General features: G+C 54.5%; 2 protein-coding genes across 2 annotated transcripts; both read left to right on the forward strand.

Moving 5' to 3' along the window:
- Positions 1 to 2,307: 2,307 nt before the first annotated feature.
- STK40 (serine/threonine kinase 40) lies at positions 2,308 to 16,001 on the forward strand. Its single transcript, XM_026043542.1, has 11 exons — positions 2,308 to 2,415; positions 3,600 to 3,719; positions 4,469 to 4,554; positions 5,045 to 5,188; positions 5,687 to 5,914; positions 6,608 to 6,660; positions 10,648 to 10,763; positions 12,761 to 12,905; positions 13,243 to 13,362; positions 14,216 to 14,300; positions 14,901 to 16,001. The coding sequence occupies exons 2-11, from the start codon at positions 3,608 to 3,610 to the stop codon at positions 15,117 to 15,119; spliced, it is 1,308 nt and encodes a 435-aa protein (XP_025899327.1). The 5' UTR covers positions 2,308 to 2,415; positions 3,600 to 3,607; the 3' UTR covers positions 15,120 to 16,001.
- A 1,591-nt stretch (positions 16,002 to 17,592) lies between these two features.
- EVA1B (eva-1 homolog B) lies at positions 17,593 to 18,095 on the forward strand. Its single transcript, XM_026043455.1, has 2 exons — positions 17,593 to 17,659; positions 17,722 to 18,095. The coding sequence occupies exons 1-2, from the start codon at positions 17,599 to 17,601 to the stop codon at positions 18,093 to 18,095; spliced, it is 435 nt and encodes a 144-aa protein (XP_025899240.1). The 5' UTR covers positions 17,593 to 17,598.
- Positions 18,096 to 19,401: the final 1,306 nt, after the last annotated feature.

The following is a 19,401-nucleotide window of genomic DNA, read 5'->3' on the forward strand; positions in this document are numbered from 1 at the left end:
GCAGCGCGCGGGGCCCGCGGGGACGGGCCCGGCCGCGGGCCGCCCTGCCGGTGCCCGAGCCCCCGTGGCCGCGAACCTGGCGCTGCTGTTAGCGGGACACGGGTTCCCGCTCGCGCCCCGTTCCTGCCCGCTGCCGAGCCTCGGTGCCTGGAGCCGGCCTCGCTCTGAACGGCTCTTCTGCTCGGCGCCGTGAATGCCTTTTGGGTCTCGTGTCAGGCGTGCTGCTGGGGCACGTGTGGCGGTACCGTCAGTGCGGTAGCACGGAACAAACACGTAGGTCATTTGAAATGTTCTGTTTTGTGTAGTTAGTTAGGGCTGAAATAGTAAATTGCGTTTAGAGCAGGAGGCGCCTCTTGCCGTAAAGGAAAAGTGTCAGCACGTGAGTCACGCAGTAATCTTTGGCCACGCCGAGCGAGCCCTGCTGCAGCGAGCTTACGATGCCGAACGTACCAGGTAATGTAAGCTATAAACACGGAACAGGATCCACTGCAATGAAGGTCCCGCCAGGTAGCGATTTAAGCCGTGGCTTGACGGGAACCCAAGCACCCCACGCTGCTCCCGAGGGTGCCCCGCTCCTGCCCTGTGGATGCCGCCCGCCCACGAGCACGAGAGGGTTAAGCTCGAGTCGCTGGTTGTGCAAGCGAGGAGGGAACTCCCAAGGATGAGTCCTGGCGCTCCGACGTGTTGGTGTATGGGAAGGCTCGGAGGAAGCCTGCCGTGTTGCGTATGGGTGCTGTGGTGACGGCGCTGGAATCCTGCGCTCCGGAATTTCCCCTGCTGGCCGGTGGGGCTGAGAGGGCATTTCCTCTCACTCGGCCTCCGGGAGCTTTCCTTGTCTGCAAGGATGGAGCTGGGCGGCAGCTGGGCATGTGCTGGGGCTGTTGGGATCCCCCAGCGCCCTGTCCTCCCAGAGGACACCTGCACCTCGTTCACACCTCGGGCTTAAGCTGGTTATTACTGAGCCGAGGCTCCTCTTGGGGTCTCTGCAAGTTCGGTCGTTTTGCGCATCGATCATTTTGTCCCCTTGGCTCTTTGGACAGTCTGACCTCTTCATTTTATGGCATTCTTGGTTTTCCTTTACGACTTGCAGAGCGCCTGTAGGTTCAGAGCTACTGCTGCTGTGCAGCAGTTTATTTTTGAGGAGAAAGTGAGTTGGGCTGAAAACTTTTTGTGCAAGAACTCGGTGTTGGCGCCCGGGCTCGGGAAGCAGCTGGAGAGTCAGCCCTGAGGAGCCCAGGTGAGAGCAGGGGCCGCACAGGAGCGGTCACCGAGGTGCCCGATGGTGCTGACAGTTCCGCAGGTGCCACACACGGAAGTTTGGGGTCCTCTGCCCCAGCTCGCGCTCGAAACAGAGCTCGAAGCTGAGCTGTGGTGCCGAGCAGAGCTGTGAGCAGCATTACCGCCTTTGCCTCCGAAAAAGAAAGGTGGGCAAAAATCCTGTGTGAGGTGACGGGTCTTTTCCTGCAGGGAGTGGGAGACGAGTGTCTCATGGGTATCTGGGTGAAATCCCACACCTGGAGCTGCGCCGGTCTTGCTGCGGAGCCGCCTCCTTCTCAGGCTGGGCTGGAGCTGGTGACAACCTGCAGCCAGCAGGAGTGTCCCGGGAAGGTGACTCACGTGTCCCTGTCCCGGCAGCTGCGCCTGCTGCCCGCCCGGCCCCTTCCGCCCCCGGCTCCGCGCTCGCTCCCAGCATCGCGGTGACCGTGGCAGCTTCTTGTTGCTGTCTTGGGCTGCTGCTTCAGGTACCAGGTCCTCTCGCGGTCACTTTTTTTCTGTGATCCTCCTTCCTGGAGATGCTTCATCCCCCGTAACCGTGGAACCTTGCAGACCTGTTTGTTTCTGTTAGCAGTTGGTGTTTCCTAGCTCTGGACTCATCCCAACGAGCAAGGCTCCGCAAGCATTAACATGGACAGTGATGCAAAATTGCTTCTAGTACTGAAGATTCTGTTCATAGCTGGATGCCATTCCTGTCATATTTAAAGTGCAGTCAGGCTGTGAACAAGGGGATGAAAACTGCAGTGTAGCTCATGTTTCTTTCTGCTCCAAAGATCCGTCTCCCTCTGGCAAGCGCTGCTGGAGATCCCTGGTGTCTGTGTGTCCTGCTGGGCATGGCCGTGCGTCCATGACTCGTTGGTGACTAAACATCAAGGCAGTTTCATTCTCTCGTGTGAGATCAGGCGCTGGAGACCTTCTAAGCCCAAACAAACACCTGTTCCAGCTGCAGTTTTGGTGCATACCACGTTATCGTAATCAAGGATAATCCAGAACCCCAGCATCAAGTGCATCTCATTTCACATTACAGGGTCCTCGAGCTTTCGCCCATCCAGCCTTCTCCAAGGTGATGCCTCCTGTCTCCTGAGACGTTGGAAAACCTAGTTTGGAAGAAGAGTAAAGATACAGTTGATGCTGAACTACGTGAGTCCTCAGATTATTTTGTTTACGATAACGCTGTTTGCACCATAGTTCCCTATCCAGCTCGCATTGCACAACAGTTATTATCTCAGAGTTTCTATGCAGTGGGTTTTCTGCAGTGGGAATCTTACTCATGTATTTCCATCAGGAATGATTATGTTGCAAGGAATGGAGACTTTGATAAAGTGCAATCAAATATTATGTCAGGGATGCAGAATAAACAGAACGAGGAGCATATGGAGCTCCAGTTTTTCTTATGTTTAGCTAATTGGACCTGATAATACGTTTTCTTTCAAATATCCGAACTGCTGATAGATTGTAGGAGAACATGGATGTGAAGTCTGCTGTTAAGACTTCTCGCCTCTTCTGTTATTTCTGATGATCTTGGTGACAGATGCTGCTGGGTAAATTGGTGCAATGAGATCACCGAAGTGTCCATAAAAAGGGTGGAACTACTGGAAGATGAACTTCCAATAAATCTCTTTATTGGTCTCTTACTTTGTGAAATGCATTTTTTTAAACAGGAGAAGTATAACAGACAATGTTTTTTTCCGGTCTGTTGTAGGAATGTTTTAGGAAAAATTCCCGGGGCTTGATTTTGACTTGCTCTGAGTAAGAAAGTGGATGTGTGCCTTTTTTTCAACAGAAACATTGGAGCACTTAATGATAGATATTTGTGAGTCTTTGAAGCTGATTTCCAGTTTATAAAAGTGTATGAGAAATGAGCTCAGTCTGCTGCTGGAGCTGCCTTATGCCAGCAGTAAACCTGCCCTGTGAGAGGGGTGGCTTTTCAGCGAACACAAGGTTTTCTCTGTTGAAATGAAATAAGGCTTTTCTTTGGGGAAGAGGTATTATAGTGACTGAGACATAAATTTGGACTTGGAAGCATTGGGTTTGCAGTAATGTGATCAAATTGTTGAGAGCAGTGGAAGGCTCCTGCGTGTTTGAAATGAGATTAACTTTCACTAAGCAGAAATTACTTGTACTTTTAGTTATTCATGCTGTAGGACTGGAGTGGGATGTGTGTGCTTGAGAAAAAATACTTGGTGCAAAGCTCGAGATCCTGCTCTGATGGACTGAAGTGTTCTCTGCATGCACCTTAAAGTGCCCACACTGTAAATACGTAATTAAGTAAAAGGAAATGAACTCAGTTGCTCATCAAAATATGGTCTTGTCTCTCTTTAAAGAGCCAAGGATGAAGCGGCGAGCATCAGACAGAGGAGCTGGGGAAACATCCACTAAGGCAAAAGCCCTTTGTCCAGGGATTTCTGGAAACAATGCCAAGAGAGCAGGCCCTTTTATCCTAGGTAAGTGAGGAAGGCGTTCTATATTAGCCTCTCTTTATAGATGTAAAAAGAGGAAAAAAAAAAAAACTTTGTTTAAAAGCAAGTTAATTCAGAGGGCCCTGGGGATATATTCAATCATTTTTCAGTGGAATATACTGTTAAATCACAATGCAGACAACTTAATGCAGTATGGCATTACCAGGGATACGTGGCAGGGCAAGGCAGCTGAGCTGACTTTTGAGAATTGCTTTTAGGTCAGAACTGGCTGTATAAAGTGCTAAAAACGTGATCAGCTTCACAGGTGAAAACAGTGGATAATCAGTTAGAAACGGATTGGCTTAAGCTGAATTGTAGAGTTTGATGTTAACTTAAAATTTGGACTAATCAGTGTCTCTGAGTAGCTCCTGCAGAGACAGCAGTTAGGTTCAGAGGGTTGGTAAGAACTCTTTACCATGGATGTTGCTAGTAAAAGCAAGAGCCACGTGGCTCAAGCATGCAGAAATTTGTATTTCTAAAACCAGCTGGACAGAACATTTTATTTTGCTAAATTTCTCTCCACTGAAAAATGAGACCTTGTTCAGAAAGCTTTCAGAATTCAGTATTTTTTTTTCTCTAGATAAATACAAATTATGGAACAACGCTTAGCCTTCTGAGAAAGAGGGAACTTGTTTTAAACTCATGTAATCTGGGTGACGCTTAAACTGATGTAACACTGAATTAGTCATTGCTGCTTAAAGGAAAACAAGTCTGTTTTTGCTTTGTGCTCTTAGGTCCACGTTTAGGTAACTCCCCTGTGCCAAGTATTGTTCAGTGTTTGGCAAGAAAAGATGGGACAGATGACTTCTACCAGCTCAAGGTAAGTGCAGTGCAAGAGCTGCAGATCTGGAGACCTCATTTAACTCTCGCTCCCATATCGGACTGCTTGGAATTTGTAGACCGGGCTGGGGCACTCCAGGAATGTCTGTTTAAACCTTCCCCTCGCCGAGCGACTCTGCCAGGCGTGGATGAAGTGTTGATGTTACCTTTGAAACAAGACCTGGGTGGCTGCTGTTCTCATGGGGCCGTGCGTGGGTATCCTGGAGTCTTCTCTCCTAATCAGGGCACTTCAAAACAGTGGCAGCAGCAGCGGGAACAATCTTGGGGTATGTGCAAAAAGCCACCCAAGGGCTTCTGTGCATTAATCGACTTTGTGCTATGCTTTCTGCACCAGTGTTAGTTCAGAGGGGTTTGTGGCATGTATATAAATATTAGAGTAATTATATTCAGCTGCTATTTAATGTTCTGGAAGTTTGCAGACATCTGACTTTTCCTGGGAGTTGTGAAAGTCTTTTTCTCTTTTCCTGAAGATTCTGACCTTAGAAGAAAGGGGTGATAAAGGAATAGAAACCCAGGAAGAACGACAAGGCAAGATGCTGCTGCACACAGAGTATTCTCTGCTTTCCCTTCTCCACAACCAGGAAGGAGTGGTTCATCATCACGGGCTCTTTCAGGTACGGCCCCTTCCGAGCCGCTTTTGGAGTGTAATGGGCCCTGTAGGAGTTACCAGTTTGCATGTTGTCGTTTCATTGCTTGATATTTAACTTTTGTCAGTAGATTTTTGTCCAATGCCATCTAGATAATAATGAATCATAGGTCCAGTCTGGTGGTGCCCTTTTAATGTTATGAAAGAATTGGTTTTGATTAAGATTTTCTTCTTCTCATTATTGTTAATGTTTCCTGATTCCTGGTGTTCAAAGATTCTCTACCACAGAGTGCTATATGTCAATATAATTATTGAACTGTAGGCACGAAGCTTTCTTTGAATTCTTTAAGTGGAGATTTTGTGCCTTGTTTTTGAAACCCCAAGTCAGGATAGAGTTTAAACTCTGGCTATATTTGCTTATTTTGGGATTAGCATGTAGTTGTTTTCCAGTGCGCTCTCCTTAAATGTGCTACGTGCACCCAGGTGGCATCCCAAGACTATTGCTCATTTCTTTGTCTCCCTGTAGGACCGAGCTTGTGAAATTATAGAAGATCTGGAAGCCAACAGAATGGTCAGAAAAATGAAGAAGCGCATTTGTCTTGTGTTAGACTGTCTCTGTGCCCATGATTTCAGCGATAAAACAGCAGATCTCATCAATCTGCAGCATTATGTCATTAAAGAGAAGAGACTCAGCGAGCGAGAGACTGTTGTGATATTTTATGACGTGGTACGAGTGGTAGAAGCATTACATAAGGTAAGATCTTTGTTTAGCCTTTCCGTGCTGGAAGACAGGCAGTTTTCCCACGTTAACAGTGTAGCTGCTTTTCCTATTTATCTTCCCTGTGCAGGCAGTGGGACCCGTTACCAAGGGTGGATATTTCAGCTGTTTCCCAATAACTGCTCTGCGTCAGATAAGAGCTCATGCACAGAGCCCTAGCAGAGCATTCCCTTCCCCTCCCCTGAGTTCCCCTGGGATAACACCGCACGGGTTGGCCTCTGCAGGGAGGCCAGCTGAGCACAATGCAGATTAGGTGAGCGGCAGGGTCATAAACGCCAAAAAGGGCTGGCTGAGCAGAGCAGAGGCTAACCCGCTCTTGGAAATGCTTCAAGATGATTTTTTTCTTTGGAAGGGGTATAAATCACCTTGCAAGGATTTTCTTTTTGAGTTGAATTTCTCAAGCTACAAGTTCGAGATCAATGAATTAGAATTTTAACAATAATGTAATAGAACTCTCATTAAATTTTGCCTTCTGTATGTGGTTAAAAGCTGTGTCCTGTCTCCTGTAGTTTGTATTTAAAAGAAACCACATTGGCTAAGAGAATGAGCATTTCTGAGAACGAAAGCAGAATGATTCTGGAGGATAATTAGTATTTTTTGTCTAAGTATCAAACTTAGAGTTACAGCAAATGTACTTTTGCTTATGTTATATTAACATATATTTTACAGAAAAATATTGTGCACAGAGACTTGAAGCTAGGAAACATGGTGCTAAACAAACGGTAAGTCTGCTGGAGAGCTGCTCAGCTGCCAGCCTTATGGGTTTGGGTATCGGTCTTAATGGGTATTTTGTGGGGAGCACAACTGAAGACGTAATGTTTGAGTAACTGGACCAAAAAGATGAGATAGAGGAAAGCTGAGCAAAAAATGCAAATTCAACTTGACATTACATGATAATCTCTTGAATTGAATTAGTCCTAGATAGTTTGCTTACCCAGTACACTTAGAATGATTTCATGGTCGGCACCTACTCCTGAAAATTCAGTGCTGAGGAATGAATCTGGGTGGATTTGAGTCTGAAGTGTTCAGCGCTCTTTGTTCTACTGCAAACTGTTAGCTCATGCATAATTATTTCATGTTTGCTTTAGCTTCCCAGATTAATTTGTGCCCAGAATATTGAGTCAGGGGTTAACTCCAAGTGGACACTTGAGTTCTAGTCACATTGAGTCAGGTGCTTTATGAGTAAATTGAAATAACCATTGATTTTTAAACTGTGGATGAGGGCTTTTGAAGGTTGTGTCCTGGAAGGCAGTGTTAATACCGGGTTGTTTGTGGTCTGCCTAATAGAGGGTGCTAGTGTAGATGGTTGTAGTCTTAACTTCTGGCTGTAATGTCTCATTTCACCCCTTCTGACAACTGTCCTGTTCTTTTGGAGGGCTAGAGAGTGGCTAAGAATCGCAATGAAGGCGGATTTATTTCATTAGGATTGCAGAGGGATGGAGCAGATCTCGGGTTCTTCACTGTTTTATCCAGATAACGCCTGCTGATGTGGGAAAGATGCCAGCTGTGCGAGATGCCCCCGTCTCAAGGGTTCCAGGGGTTGAACTGCACGTCTCGGAGTTGCCCTGAGGCTGGCTTGAGTGCAGCTCGTAGGTAGCTGCAGGTCTGTTCTGCATTTCACTGCTGCTCGTGTGGGATTCCCTCTGAACCACTGAGTAAATAACGAAAATGTTTGACTTGACAGTTCTTCATCCCAACAGCAAAACTTCCCCGAGGTTACAAACTGAGCAGCCATTTGATACTTATTGGCCCCGGATTCTGCTAGTCTGTAAAATATTTCACACTTTGTCTTTTCTCTGCTCATTGTAGATCCCATGACCAAGATGTTCTTGATTCTTTAAGCACAGGACAGACCGGACTCTCTCTGTGTGGGGTGGTGGTTCGCAGGGATATTGGGGATGAATTGGAAGTGGAGGAAAGCCAAGTCAGAGCGTGCGGGGAGCAAGGCCTTGGTAGCCTGGGGCTGCCCCAGCTCTGCCCGCTCGCAGTGCTGCCCAGCCTGCAGTTCTCCTAAACACTCATTGAAAGAGGCTGTTGGGAAGGTGTGTGGTGGTAGTGTGAGGACTGCACTAGTCTGTGTGGAGGAGGTAAGCTCAGCTCTGTCTTTTCTCCACATGCTGTTTTAGCCCTTTTTCCTTGCAGTGTGACAGCTTCTAGTGCCTGTTCTCTTATGATGTTTCTGGGTTTGCTTTTGTTTGCTGTTTTGCTTTCAGCCTAAGCCTTGTTTTGTCATTGCCCTTTATAATCTGTTGGGAATTGTAGCTTCCCGAAGCCGCTTCCCCTCTGAAGGCCAGCAGCGCAGTTGCTGCGAGCAGCGTAAATGACAGTGGCCTCCAGTGGGTGAGATCTGTGCCTTGGGAACGCCCTGGCTTTAGGAACCGCGTGCCCTGGCACTGCAGCCTGCCCTGGCAGAGGGGGCACACTGAGGAGATCCTCCTCGTAAGAGGAACGTAAGAGTGAATTTAGCCCTTTCACTGCCCATCCTTGCCGTGCAGCAGCCTGCATGCTGTGCAGCCTGCGTGCCCGGGGTGCTGTGGCTCCCCCCCTTTACCCAGGGGTAGGAGGTGGAAATGACGTTCCTAGAAAAAGGGGGGGGAAAAAAAAAACACCAAAACAAACCAAGAGCGTAGCATCGGCCAGCAGGGTCATAACCGAGGTGTGACTCACCCCTAGCAAGGGATGCTGACGCAGATCTCCGGTTCCTGCTTGTAGTGCTGTTGGAGTGGGTTTGGCTGCCCTGAAGGGAACAAGGCCGGCGTTTGGCTGCAGTTCAGCTTGCAGAAAGTCGATCCCTGGTTGTTTGGGTAGAACTGCTTGCCTGCGGAGTGAGCGAAAGGAGGGAGGCTCTGGGCTCGCAGCTCTCGAGGGCCTATCCAGCCTTGCTGCCACAGCTGCCTTTCCCTTCAAACTTAGGGAGAGGGGGAAGCAATTTTGCCTGTTGAAATAAACTTCATTTCCCCCCAACAGCAGGTGGTTTTTCTGTTTCCCCCACCCAGGGCCACCTGAAAATTGTTCTGGATGCCCTGTAGTTAGTTGCTGTAGGATGGATCTCCTGCCTCTTGCTTGTTTGATTCTCCTGCTTGCTAGAAAGAGGAAAAGTGCAAGGGGGAAGGCATTTGAAGCTGCGTCAACTTAGTTGTCAAAGCCATTCTTTGAGCTCCGTGGTCCGCCCGCTTTTCCCTGGCGAGTCCATCAGCTGGGAAGGAAACCTGCCCGGAGCCTCCAAAGCAGTGAGTCATGTGAAGGGGTGGGTGAAGCTTAAGAATAGATCACCATGGAGAGCACCAGTCATCTGGCCTGATAGAAGTGGTTGTTCTGTTCCCGACACGCTCACGAATGACAGCAAGGCCTTTCCTGTGGGCAGAGAGCCAGGCCACGCCGGGCATCGCTGCGCGCCCAGCCCTGCACCGTAGTGCCCAGGGCTAATGAGACCCCCAGGCCCTGCGCCCTGGGGATGCCCACGTACAGCCTCGCCGGGTCCAGCTCCTGCCGAGGCAGTTCAGTAGTTGGAGTCTTATTTATTTAGTCTTAATTACCGATCAGGTTTCAGTGACTAAATAAAACCAAGCAACCCCAATCGTTTCTGTGTCCTTCAGAACACTTAGTCTTTTGAATTTTTAACAAATCCCGGAATTGTTATTCACCCGGGGAAGTCTCTTGACAGTTGGATCTAACACCTCTTAAACACGAATCTGTCTTATCAGCTCTCCAATGCCAACCCACACTCAGCTTTATTTCACTTGTCTGTTAGATTTGTTGGAAATATTTCTTGATTATTTTGACTGATTTAATTCATGCTCTCAGACCCTATTTTCAAGAATATAGAAATCTTGACAGTGTTTTTCTGCTTAATCCTTTAATTTGTATGTTAAGAACCAAATTACCTGAGTGAAGTGGAAGTTTTAATGTGGCAGTAACTGTGTAATGATCCTGCTGTTCCTAGAAAAGCTCCTAGTTCGGAGTAGACAGTACCATGGGGATGCAGGGGTGTCTTAATACAGAAATTGCATATCCCTGCAGTTCTTACCTTTTATGAAGCATTTAACTACAGGAGGCTTTTTGGCATTGATTTTTACCTCCTCTGTTCTATGTACCTTGCTGTAAAGAGGAGTCTGGAGATCAGGGAAAGCTGGGATTCTGCTGTGGGATCCTTGGGCAGCATAAGCAGCTGCCCTGGGGCTGATGAAGGCTCCTGTGGCCTCCTCCCCAGAGGCCCCGCCAGAGCCGCACAGGCCAACAGTGCTTTGAATGCCTAAAAGATAGCAGCTCATCCCGTGGGATCCCTCCCCTTAGGCTGGGATGTGCTGTGCGGAGAAGCAGCCCTTGGCCGTAGCAGCAGGTGAGAGTGGAGAGTCAGCAGTTCAAATGAAGCTCTGATTTCCATCGCGGTGGTGCCGTGCGTGGCTGGCACTGCCGGGCACCCCGGTGCTGCTGCGGCGGAGGCTGCAGGGGGATCGGGTTGCCGGTGCCCCGCGCTGCTGTGGGCTCTGTCCACAGCCATCCGGCAGCTGCTCCGTGCCCCATGAGAGCCGTGCGGCTCGTGCTGACGTGTTGAAATCCCTGCCAGCAGGATGGAGCTGATCCTACAACCGCTCTTACAAGCCCAGCGCTTGAAGCGTCCCCAAGAGCCGCGTAGCCATCCTCCGTTCCCTGGGTCCGCCTTGTGGCCTCCAGGACCTTGTTCACCAATTCCTTCTGCTTCTCCCCAGGACTCACCGAATCACCATAACGAACTTCTGTCTCGGGAAGCACCTAGTGAGTGAGGACGACCTGCTGAAAGACCAGCGAGGGAGCCCTGCCTACATCAGCCCGGATGTGCTCAGCGGTACGCGGCGCTCGCCCCGCGGGCATACCCTGCGCTTACTGCTCTTGTTTTGTTTGTTTGTGCTTCTTGTCACTGAGTGAAAACCATTTCTGTTCCCATATGAAACCTGCCTCCTCAAATCCTCCTAAAGAGGGTCTGCTTGTAGGACCTAGTTTATTATTCCTGGGAAACTGGGAAAGTAGAGAGGGAAAGAGCGAGTATAAATTTTGTCTTAAGGCTAGTCTGGACTTCAAAGCTCATTTAAGGCTGCCTGTCTGTTCCTAAATAAGTCCAAGTGCAGACAAGATGTTCTGTTTCCCATGTCTGAATTTTGTTCCTGAGGCTTGACTTAAGCAGGAGGTCAATCCCAAAGCCTAAGAAACAATCAGTTCGAATCCCACTATAATGCTGGTTTATTCCAAGCGAGGACTCTTAAGAGGAGCAGTTGCCCCTGTTGCTACTTGTCTCCAAAAGGGAACTATTGATGCCTCAGGCGCTTCTAGACTGACTGAGGAGAGTTATTTAAAAATGAAAAGAATGATCAGAGTGGGCCAAACCAGCAGTCCCTCTGGACTGTCTTGTTTCCAGCAGAGACCTTAAGCAGATGTCTAGGGAGGAAGCTTTTCCTAATGTTTTCCCACCTTTTAAGTGCCTTTGGTGCCTGGACCCTTCAGAAAGGGCTGCAGGTTCTGTGTATTCGTTGCCTTCCGCAGGTTTCCCAAGCGCTGAGGTGTGCTAACACGCTGGCTGCTGGGCACTCTGCGTGGATGGTGTGAAGTGTGTAAAACTGTTCCTAACGTTTCCAGTAGTCGCTGTTTCCCAAGCAAGCCTGCCCTGGGCAGCAGCGCTCGCTGGCAGGCCCGTGACAGGGTGCAATCCGTGGCTGTTTTGTTTGAGAGATGCCTTCAGACGGAGAGACTTTTCTGTTCTTATTTCAAGACGCGGTGCTCTGGGCGTTACGGGCACTGGGTGCAGCCAGGCTCTTCCCCCGTCACCGGCCGGGCAGGTCCCCGGCTGCTTCCCTTTGGGCAGGCAGGGGCAGGCTGGGCCCAGAACGTGGCCGTTCTCTGTTGGCCTTTCCTCTTCCTCAGGATTTCCTGCGGCCCCTGGAGGTGGGGGCCGCTCGGGGCCGGGACGCCCGGTTGCTGCTCGGCCTGTTAGTGCCGCCGAGGGCTGCCGGGATCCCCTCCCGCTCGCCCGGCTGGGGGCACGAGCAGCCCTCCCGTGGGGGCTCCGTGCCCCGCTCCCTTCGGGTGCCCTCCTCACCCACCAGGAAGTTACTGAGGGACACTTCAAACTAAGACACTGGTGCATAAGAACATCCTTCTGCCTGTACCACTCATATCTCTGTTGAAGAAGAAGCTAAAAAACCCGAAGGATTCATCATTGCTTTAGGTCTGCAGGAGACGCTGTCTTTTTCAAGGAGCTGGCCTGCATTTTGTGGCTGCTGAAATGTCACTGCAGGAGAAACTGGAGGAGGGAGAGGTGCCTTTTTTGAGCATATAAAGAAGAGAATAATTAGTACAAATAGTGAATGCTTGCAGCAATGACTCACTCTGTGAGTCAGAGGAAGTCACTCTCTTAATCCTGTGCTGTGGTACAGCATTGGAGTTTAATTTCTGACCCTCGTGCAAGCTGCTATTTGTTGATCTGCTGTAACTGCAGACTCTAAAGCAGCGTTTCCATGAGGCGGTGCCCGGGCCGTGCTCCCCGGAGCAAATCTGTGAGTGCCTCGTGGCTTGGGATGCTCCCTGCCCTTGGATCAGATCGAGCCCCTTCATCAGGGATGAACTTGTCTGTTGAGATTGGGGAAACATTCATGTGGAGGCGACCAGTTCCCTTGCCTGTAAGGGTGCACCTCAGAGGGCTCCTCGCTGCCTGGGAGTGGGAAGGGCTGAGCACTGTAATTCTCAAAAGGAGCCCATGCAGAGGTGCTTCCCGCTTGCTCCGGCCCTGGGGAGTGCAGCTGTGGTCAGGTGTGGTGTGTTATAAAACCTGTTGCTTTTGCCCCGCTGCAGGACGACCGTACCGAGGGAAGCCCAGCGACATGTGGGCGCTGGGCGTCGTGCTCTTCACCATGCTCTACGGCCAGTTCCCCTTCTACGACAGCATACCTCAGGAGCTCTTTCGCAAGATCAAGGCTGCCGAGTACACCATCCCCGAGTGAGTACAGCCCGGCCCCGGGCAGCCCCGCTCTCGGGGCCCGCACAGGCAGCGCTCGGTGCCTTGCTGTGGCAGCAGGAGCCACTGAGGGTCCCCAAAATGAGAGCAAAGGCTGTGTATGCGGTAGACACCAAGGAAGCAGTGGCTGAGCTGGCACAGCTTGTGCAAAGGTGAGCAAGGCCTCACGGTGCTGGGGCAGGGCAGCGCCCGCCTGTTCATTCGGGGTCTCCCAGCTCAGAGCAGTAGTGGCTCCTGCAGCTCCTGGCCTGCTCGGCACCTGCCCGTGCCGCCGCTCGCTGCCCGGGGCGCTCAGCTCGTTGTGCTCCCTCTCCCCCAGGGATGGCCGCGTCTCGGAGAACACTGTGTGCCTGATCCGCAAGCTGCTTGTCCTGGATCCGCAGCAGCGTCTCACGGCTTCGGAGGTGCTGGACTCGCTGAGCTCCATCATAGCGTCATGGTATGTCCGAGGGGGAAGGCAGGAGCGCAGGGTGTCCGGCCTCATGTGGTGGTGGTTGTTCCAGCTGTGCTCATCAGACTGCTGCCAAACATGAGACCAGAGCACAGGCTGAAAACTGTGAGCAGTTTTAATCCTGTATCACAAATATTTTTGTTTGGTTGGCCCATGACAACGGTGGCTGCTAATGGGTGCAGAGTGGCTAATGCAAATGCTTACCATTGTGACAGAAAGGTTGGAAGTTTTTTAAAGCAACAAAACTGCCAAACAGGAATAGGATGCAGGAGTGCTGTGTTGATCTCTGCCTGCCCTTTCCTCCACAAATTTGACTTTTAAGAAATAGGCCAGTGGTCCAGAGTATGGTACATGTATGTGCCAATGCAGTTTGTAATTAGGCCTACATTGTCAATTAACTAAAATTGGGCATGAGACCTAGAGGGGAAGAAGGAGCGGCAGCGTTACAGGTGTGGGCAGTGCTTCAGGTGGGGATGCTGCAGCTGCAGTGGGTCCTGAGCACCCTCAGCCCTGCGGCCTCGCCCGGTGCTGCCCAACCTGAGCAAAGCTCCCGTGGAGGAACCTGTGTCCACACGGATGCAACGTCCCCAGTCGGTGGAGGCAGCAGGGAAGTCTGTGATGGTCGGAGTCACAGCTGTCTTCTCTCCTGCCTATGTTAGAGTTCCGCATTGTGGTTGAGAAATAAATATAGTCCCCTCCGTGGACCGTACCACGGTTTCCATCAGTGGAAGCCGACTGTGAGTGTGGAGTGTCCTTGGGCAGCCCGCAGGGTCCCCGCAGCGCAGTGGGTGGCAGTGGCCGGCGCTGGGCCGCGCTGGTGACCGCACACTCTCGTCCCCAGGCAGTCCATGTCCTCGCTGAGCGGCCCTCTGCAAGTGGTGCCGGACATCGACGACCAGGTGGCCAATCCAGACAACCCGCAGGAGGTGGGTGTGCAGGGAAGGAAGGTCTTTGTGGTGCTGGGAGAGGAAAGCAGGGAGTGATGGAGCTGAGCTCGGCTGACAGGGTCTCTGGGGCCTCTGCTCTCGGGGATGTGTCCGATTCCCGCGGGAAGCGCCGGCAGCCTCGGCTCAATGTCCCCAGTGCGCGCGGGAGCGGAGCAAACATCCTGTTCTCCCGGCAGTGCTATTCCTTGCTGGAAGGGGCAGCCGGTGAGCTCACTGCAGGGACAGGCTCCTCGGAGCCCTCGTGGGTGACACAGTGGCCCCGCGGGCAGCGGCGCCCTCAAATCTCTGCAGCTGCCCCCACTCCAGGTGCGGGAGGGTGCGAGACCCAGCAGGATGCCAGCACTCCCGGTGCCAGCCCTGCTGGGCTGAGCTGCCCCCCAGGGTCCCGCGGGGTTTTCACCCCTCTGTCCTGGTGGCTCCTGGCGTCCTGCGGGACGCTCAGCAGCAGGTGCAGGTCTCTTCCCGTGGTGGCTCTGCCCTGAGAGCTGCCCGCGCTGTGGTGCGAGCCGGGGCAGCGCCGGCTGCTCCGCACACCGCTGCTGCGGCCCTCGGGGCTCGGCTCAGGCGCTTCCCCTGCAGGTGAAGGTCACGGAGGAGTGCTCGCAGTACGAGTTCGAGAACTACATGCGGCAACAGCTGCTTCTGGCTGAGGAGAAGAACACGTTGCATGAGGCCAAGAGCTTCCTGCAGAAGCGGCAGTTTGGGAACATCCCCCCTGTGCGGCGCCTGGGCCACGATGCGCAGCCCATGAACCCTTTGGATGCAGCCATCCTGGCCCAGAGATACCTTCGGAAGTAGATTCCCACACACCCGAGAGCACAAGCACCATCCTGCAACCTGCCTTTCACGTCACCTACTACAGCCCGACAGCAATACCGGTGTCCCGTGACGGAGAATAATGTAGCATTTCTTCGGAGCTCCGTTGAGGGGCACACACTCACACTCACTCGCGAGGGAGAACACTTTGGGAAAGCTCAGTTGGAAAGCAGCAATCTCTTGGCATCTTCTGGAATCCTTATTTTTAAATCCAAGCCTAGATGACTAATCTGCTTTTAATCGTGACTTTGTAATCTACCTCTCTGGTCTTTTTAACCATGCTGTTCTCATGACCGAGCAAAGCCTGTTGCAAAGGAGGAGGCGACGGAGGGGAAGCTGCTTTGCTGGCCCGAGCGCCGCGCTGGCGCCACGTGGGCGCTGCCTCTGCTCTGGATAAGCTTAGAGTTACCTGGGCTTCTTGAAAGGAAGAACTCCGGGAATCCTCCCACTGCCCCTCCTCTGCATCCCGTCCTCTGTTCCTGGCACCCGGCCGCTTTGAAGGTGTCGTCGGCCCCGTGGTGGCCTGGGGTAGCAGCACGGAACCGGCCCTGTGGCACCGGGCCGCGCAGACCCTCCCCGGGCCTTTGGGCCTGCCTGTAGCTATGGAAAGGTTTTGCAGAACTTGGCCTCTCTTGGCCTTTGGCCTCCTTCACCGGTTCTTTTAGTTTCATCAGAATCTATGGTTTAATCTTATTTTTTTTCAGTAGCTTCTCTAAGGTGCAGTTAAGATTGCATTAATTGATTTAGCCTTTTCACTCTTGAGTTGTGGTACAGATCTAATATATGAGTTCTAATGTGAAGAAAGGATCCCCAGACTGTTGTGGCCGGGGGAGGGCTGCCCCGCGTCGCTGCTCTCCTTGCTCCCAGCTTGTCTTGCCAGGTGGCCCGGCTGCCGCAGCCGGGCCCTGCTCCGCTCTCCCGATGGGGGCTGGACGGGGATGTCCCCGGGTGTCACCTTGTGTCCCTGGGGAGCGCGTCCTGAGCCCCCGCTGTGAACTGGATGCCGCTCTTGCCAGACGGAGGCTCCTGCCACTGCTGCCAGCTCCGCTCGGGGCTGCCCGGTGCAGCCGCGGTGCCCAGTGCAGCCCCGGCCGGGCCCGGTGCCGCTGCAAGCCCCGTCCTCGCCTTAGTGACTGTGGCCGTGGGCAGATGCGTCCCAGCCCCGCGATGGCTCCTCCTGGCCCGGGTCCGGGCCGCCTTTGTGTCAGTTAATGCAATAGTTGCGAGGGGACGGGCCCTGCTCAAGCCCAGGGGCCGGCGCGCGGAGCGGGACGGGGAAGGAGCCTGTTGTAAAAACGAAACAAAACAAAGCGAAACCCCGAGCGAGTTTGTATAAAGACGTTATTTTTGTACTGCCGGAGCTGCTCCTGCCTGTTGGCAATGACGGTCGCACGGAGGGGTGCGGGCTGGGGGTGCGGGGGGCAGCGGGGCTGGCCGCGGAGGGGGCTGTGGTGGCGTCCCGGGGGAGCGGGCGCCGCCGCTGCCATTGGCTCCGCCGAGCGCGGCCTCCGCCGAAGTATTTCCTGTTGCTGCTGCCTTGATGCGGAGCAGACCCTGCCTGGCGGCCGCGGCGGCACCGCGCGCTCAGAGCGGCCGGGGAGCCAGGGCCAGGGGCTCGGTACGTGGGGACGGGGGCTCGGTATGTGGGGACGGGGGCTCGGGCCACAGGGACAGGGGCGCGGGACCTGGGCCGGGGGCTCAGTGCATGAGGGCCTGGGCTCGGTGCATGGGGCCCTGGGCTCGGTGTGTGGGGCTGTGGGCTCGGTGTGCGGGGCCGTGGGCCTCCCTTGGGGCCGCGGTGCGAGGCCGGAGCGCGTGGGGACGTGCGTGGCGCTGAGGAGCAGGCCCTGGTGCTTGGGGCGCTGCCACTCGGTGCTGGGGGGCACAGGGCTCTGCACCGTGTCCCTGCAGTGCCGCCCAGGCAGGGACTGGGGCAGGGATGATCCCGGCTGGGCTCCCGCTGCCCCTGCCCAGTGGCTGCAGCCCCCACGGCGGGAGCCCCCACGGCGCCTGCCCCAGAGCGAGCCCATGGGCGCCCCGGTCCCAGCACCGGTCACTCCTGGTGCTGGTTCTGCTCTCGTCGGAGCCTGGCGGTGCAGCCGTGCGGGCCGCGCTCCGGGGCCGGCCCTGCTGATGTGTCACATTTTCTGCATTTCTTTCCTCATTCCTCCCTCCATGGAGACGTTTCTGGGAAAAGGGCTCATCCCGGTGCCAGGGCAGCATTGGCTCTGGGGGAGGTGGGGACCAGCGGCCTCACGGCGGCTGCTGCTGGTGGCGGGGGCGCTTTGGCAGTGATGGGCAGGGGGCACTGGCCGATTTGGGAGGGGAGGGGGTTGCTTTTTGGGGCTGGGGTCCCCAGACGCCACTCAGCCTGTGTCCTGTGAGACCCCAGCGCCGCACTCAGCGCCCGCCCGCGGCCCCTCTGCCCCCAGGCGGCCGCGCAGCCCCCACGGGCACCGGGATGGAGCCGCGGCCCATGGAGCTGCTGAGCAGCAGCCTGGCGGCCTTCGCGCACGTGCGAGGTGAGTGGCGGCGGCGGCGGCCGGGCCGCAGCGGGCCCGGCCTCACATCCCGCTCCCTGCAGACAACCCCGAGAGCTTCGGCCTCTACTTCGTGCTGGGCGTCTGCGCGGGGCTGCTGCTCACGCTGGGGCTGCTGGTGCTGCGGCGCTCGTGTCCCCCGCGCCCGCCCCACCGCGGCGGCAACAAGGACGAGGACGATGACGACGACGAGGATGATGATGAGGAGGAGGAAGACACCATCGACCGGGCGGCCTCCGAGTCACTGCTGCCGGCCACAGAGCTGCCTCAGGAGAGCCAGGGCACCGTCAACGTGTTCGCATCGGCTGAGGAGCTGGCGCGGGCGCAGCGGCTGGAGGAGCGCGAGCGGATCCTGCGCGAGATCTGGCGCACGGGGCAGCCCGACCTGCTGGGTGCCGCCTGCCCGCCCCGCTACTGAGCGGGACTGGGGACTGTCCCGCGCTTGGCCCCTCCTGGTGCTGCCTGGGCCGCCGCCCTCCCGCTGGCCCCCAAGGACCCGCTAAAATTAGACATTTCCGGCACCTCCTGCCCCGTGCGCGGCGGGGACAGGATGGGACAGGATGGAATGGCCGCATCCCAGGGGAGAAGGGGGTGGGTTGGTGGGGTTTAGTCTGCTGCTGCTCCTCCCCACCCCCCCCCCGTTGGTTCCTGCAAAAATAGCTCCTTCTCAGCCCCCCCCCGCCCCAGCAGGATCCAGATGTTTTCCAGATGTTCTCCCAGCCCCACGCATGGCGGGAGGCCAGACGGTGCCGGGGCTGCACACAGGCAGGGGACAGAGGCGGCCCCGGCTGCATCCGGGGGGAGCTGGGGAGTGGCTTGGGGGGAGGGGGGGGGGAATTCATACCCAAAATACAGATTAGTTTATACACTATTTATAATCAAGGGGCTCTGGTCATCCCGCGTGTGGTGCTGCTGGTGGGGGGGAGCTTGGCTGGACAGGGCCAGCCTCCCCCCGCTGGGGCTTGACTGGGGTGCCCTGCGTGGATTTTGGGGTGTGCGGTGCACAGGGTGTTAGTACAGTGCAGGGTGCATGGGGTGCCCTGCACAATGTGGGGTGCATGGGGTGGGTCCTGCAGAGTGTGGGGTGCACTGAGTGCCGTGCATGGGGTGTCCAGCTCCATGTGCGGTGCACAGGGTGTCCAGTACAGTGTGTGGTACACAGGGTGCCCTGCACGATGTGGGGTGCATGCACATTGTGGGGTGCACAGTGTGCCCTGCATGGTGTGTGGTGCACGAGTGTCCAATACAGTGCGTGGTGCACAGGGTGTCCAACACTGTGTGCCCTGCACGGGGTGCAGTGCATGGAGTTTCCAGTACAGTGTACAGTGCACAGGGTGTCCAGTACAGTGTGGGGTGCATGGGGTGCCCTGCACAATGTGGGGTGCATGCACAGTGTGGGGTGCACAGAGTGCCCTGTACAATGTGTGGTGCATGCACCATGTAGGGTGCACAGGGTGTCCAGTACAGTGTGGGGTGCCCTGCATGGTGTGTGGTGCATGGGGTGTCCAGTAGTTTGGGGTGCCCTGCACAGTGTGACACACGCAGAGTATCCTGCACAGTGTGTGGTACACGCACAGTGTGGGGTGCATAGAGTTCCCTGCATGGTGTGTGGTGCATGGGGTGTCCAGCCCTGTGTGCAACGCACAGGGTGCCCTGCACAATGTGGGGGTGCGTGGGGTGTCCAGTACAGTGGGGGTTGAATGGGGCATCCAGCATCATGTGAT

Source organism: Nothoprocta perdicaria, unplaced genomic scaffold, assembly GCF_003342845.1.
Source record: "Nothoprocta perdicaria isolate Ctin4 unplaced genomic scaffold, notPer1 scaffold_33, whole genome shotgun sequence".
Taxonomy (NCBI): domain Eukaryota; kingdom Metazoa; phylum Chordata; class Aves; order Tinamiformes; family Tinamidae; genus Nothoprocta; species Nothoprocta perdicaria.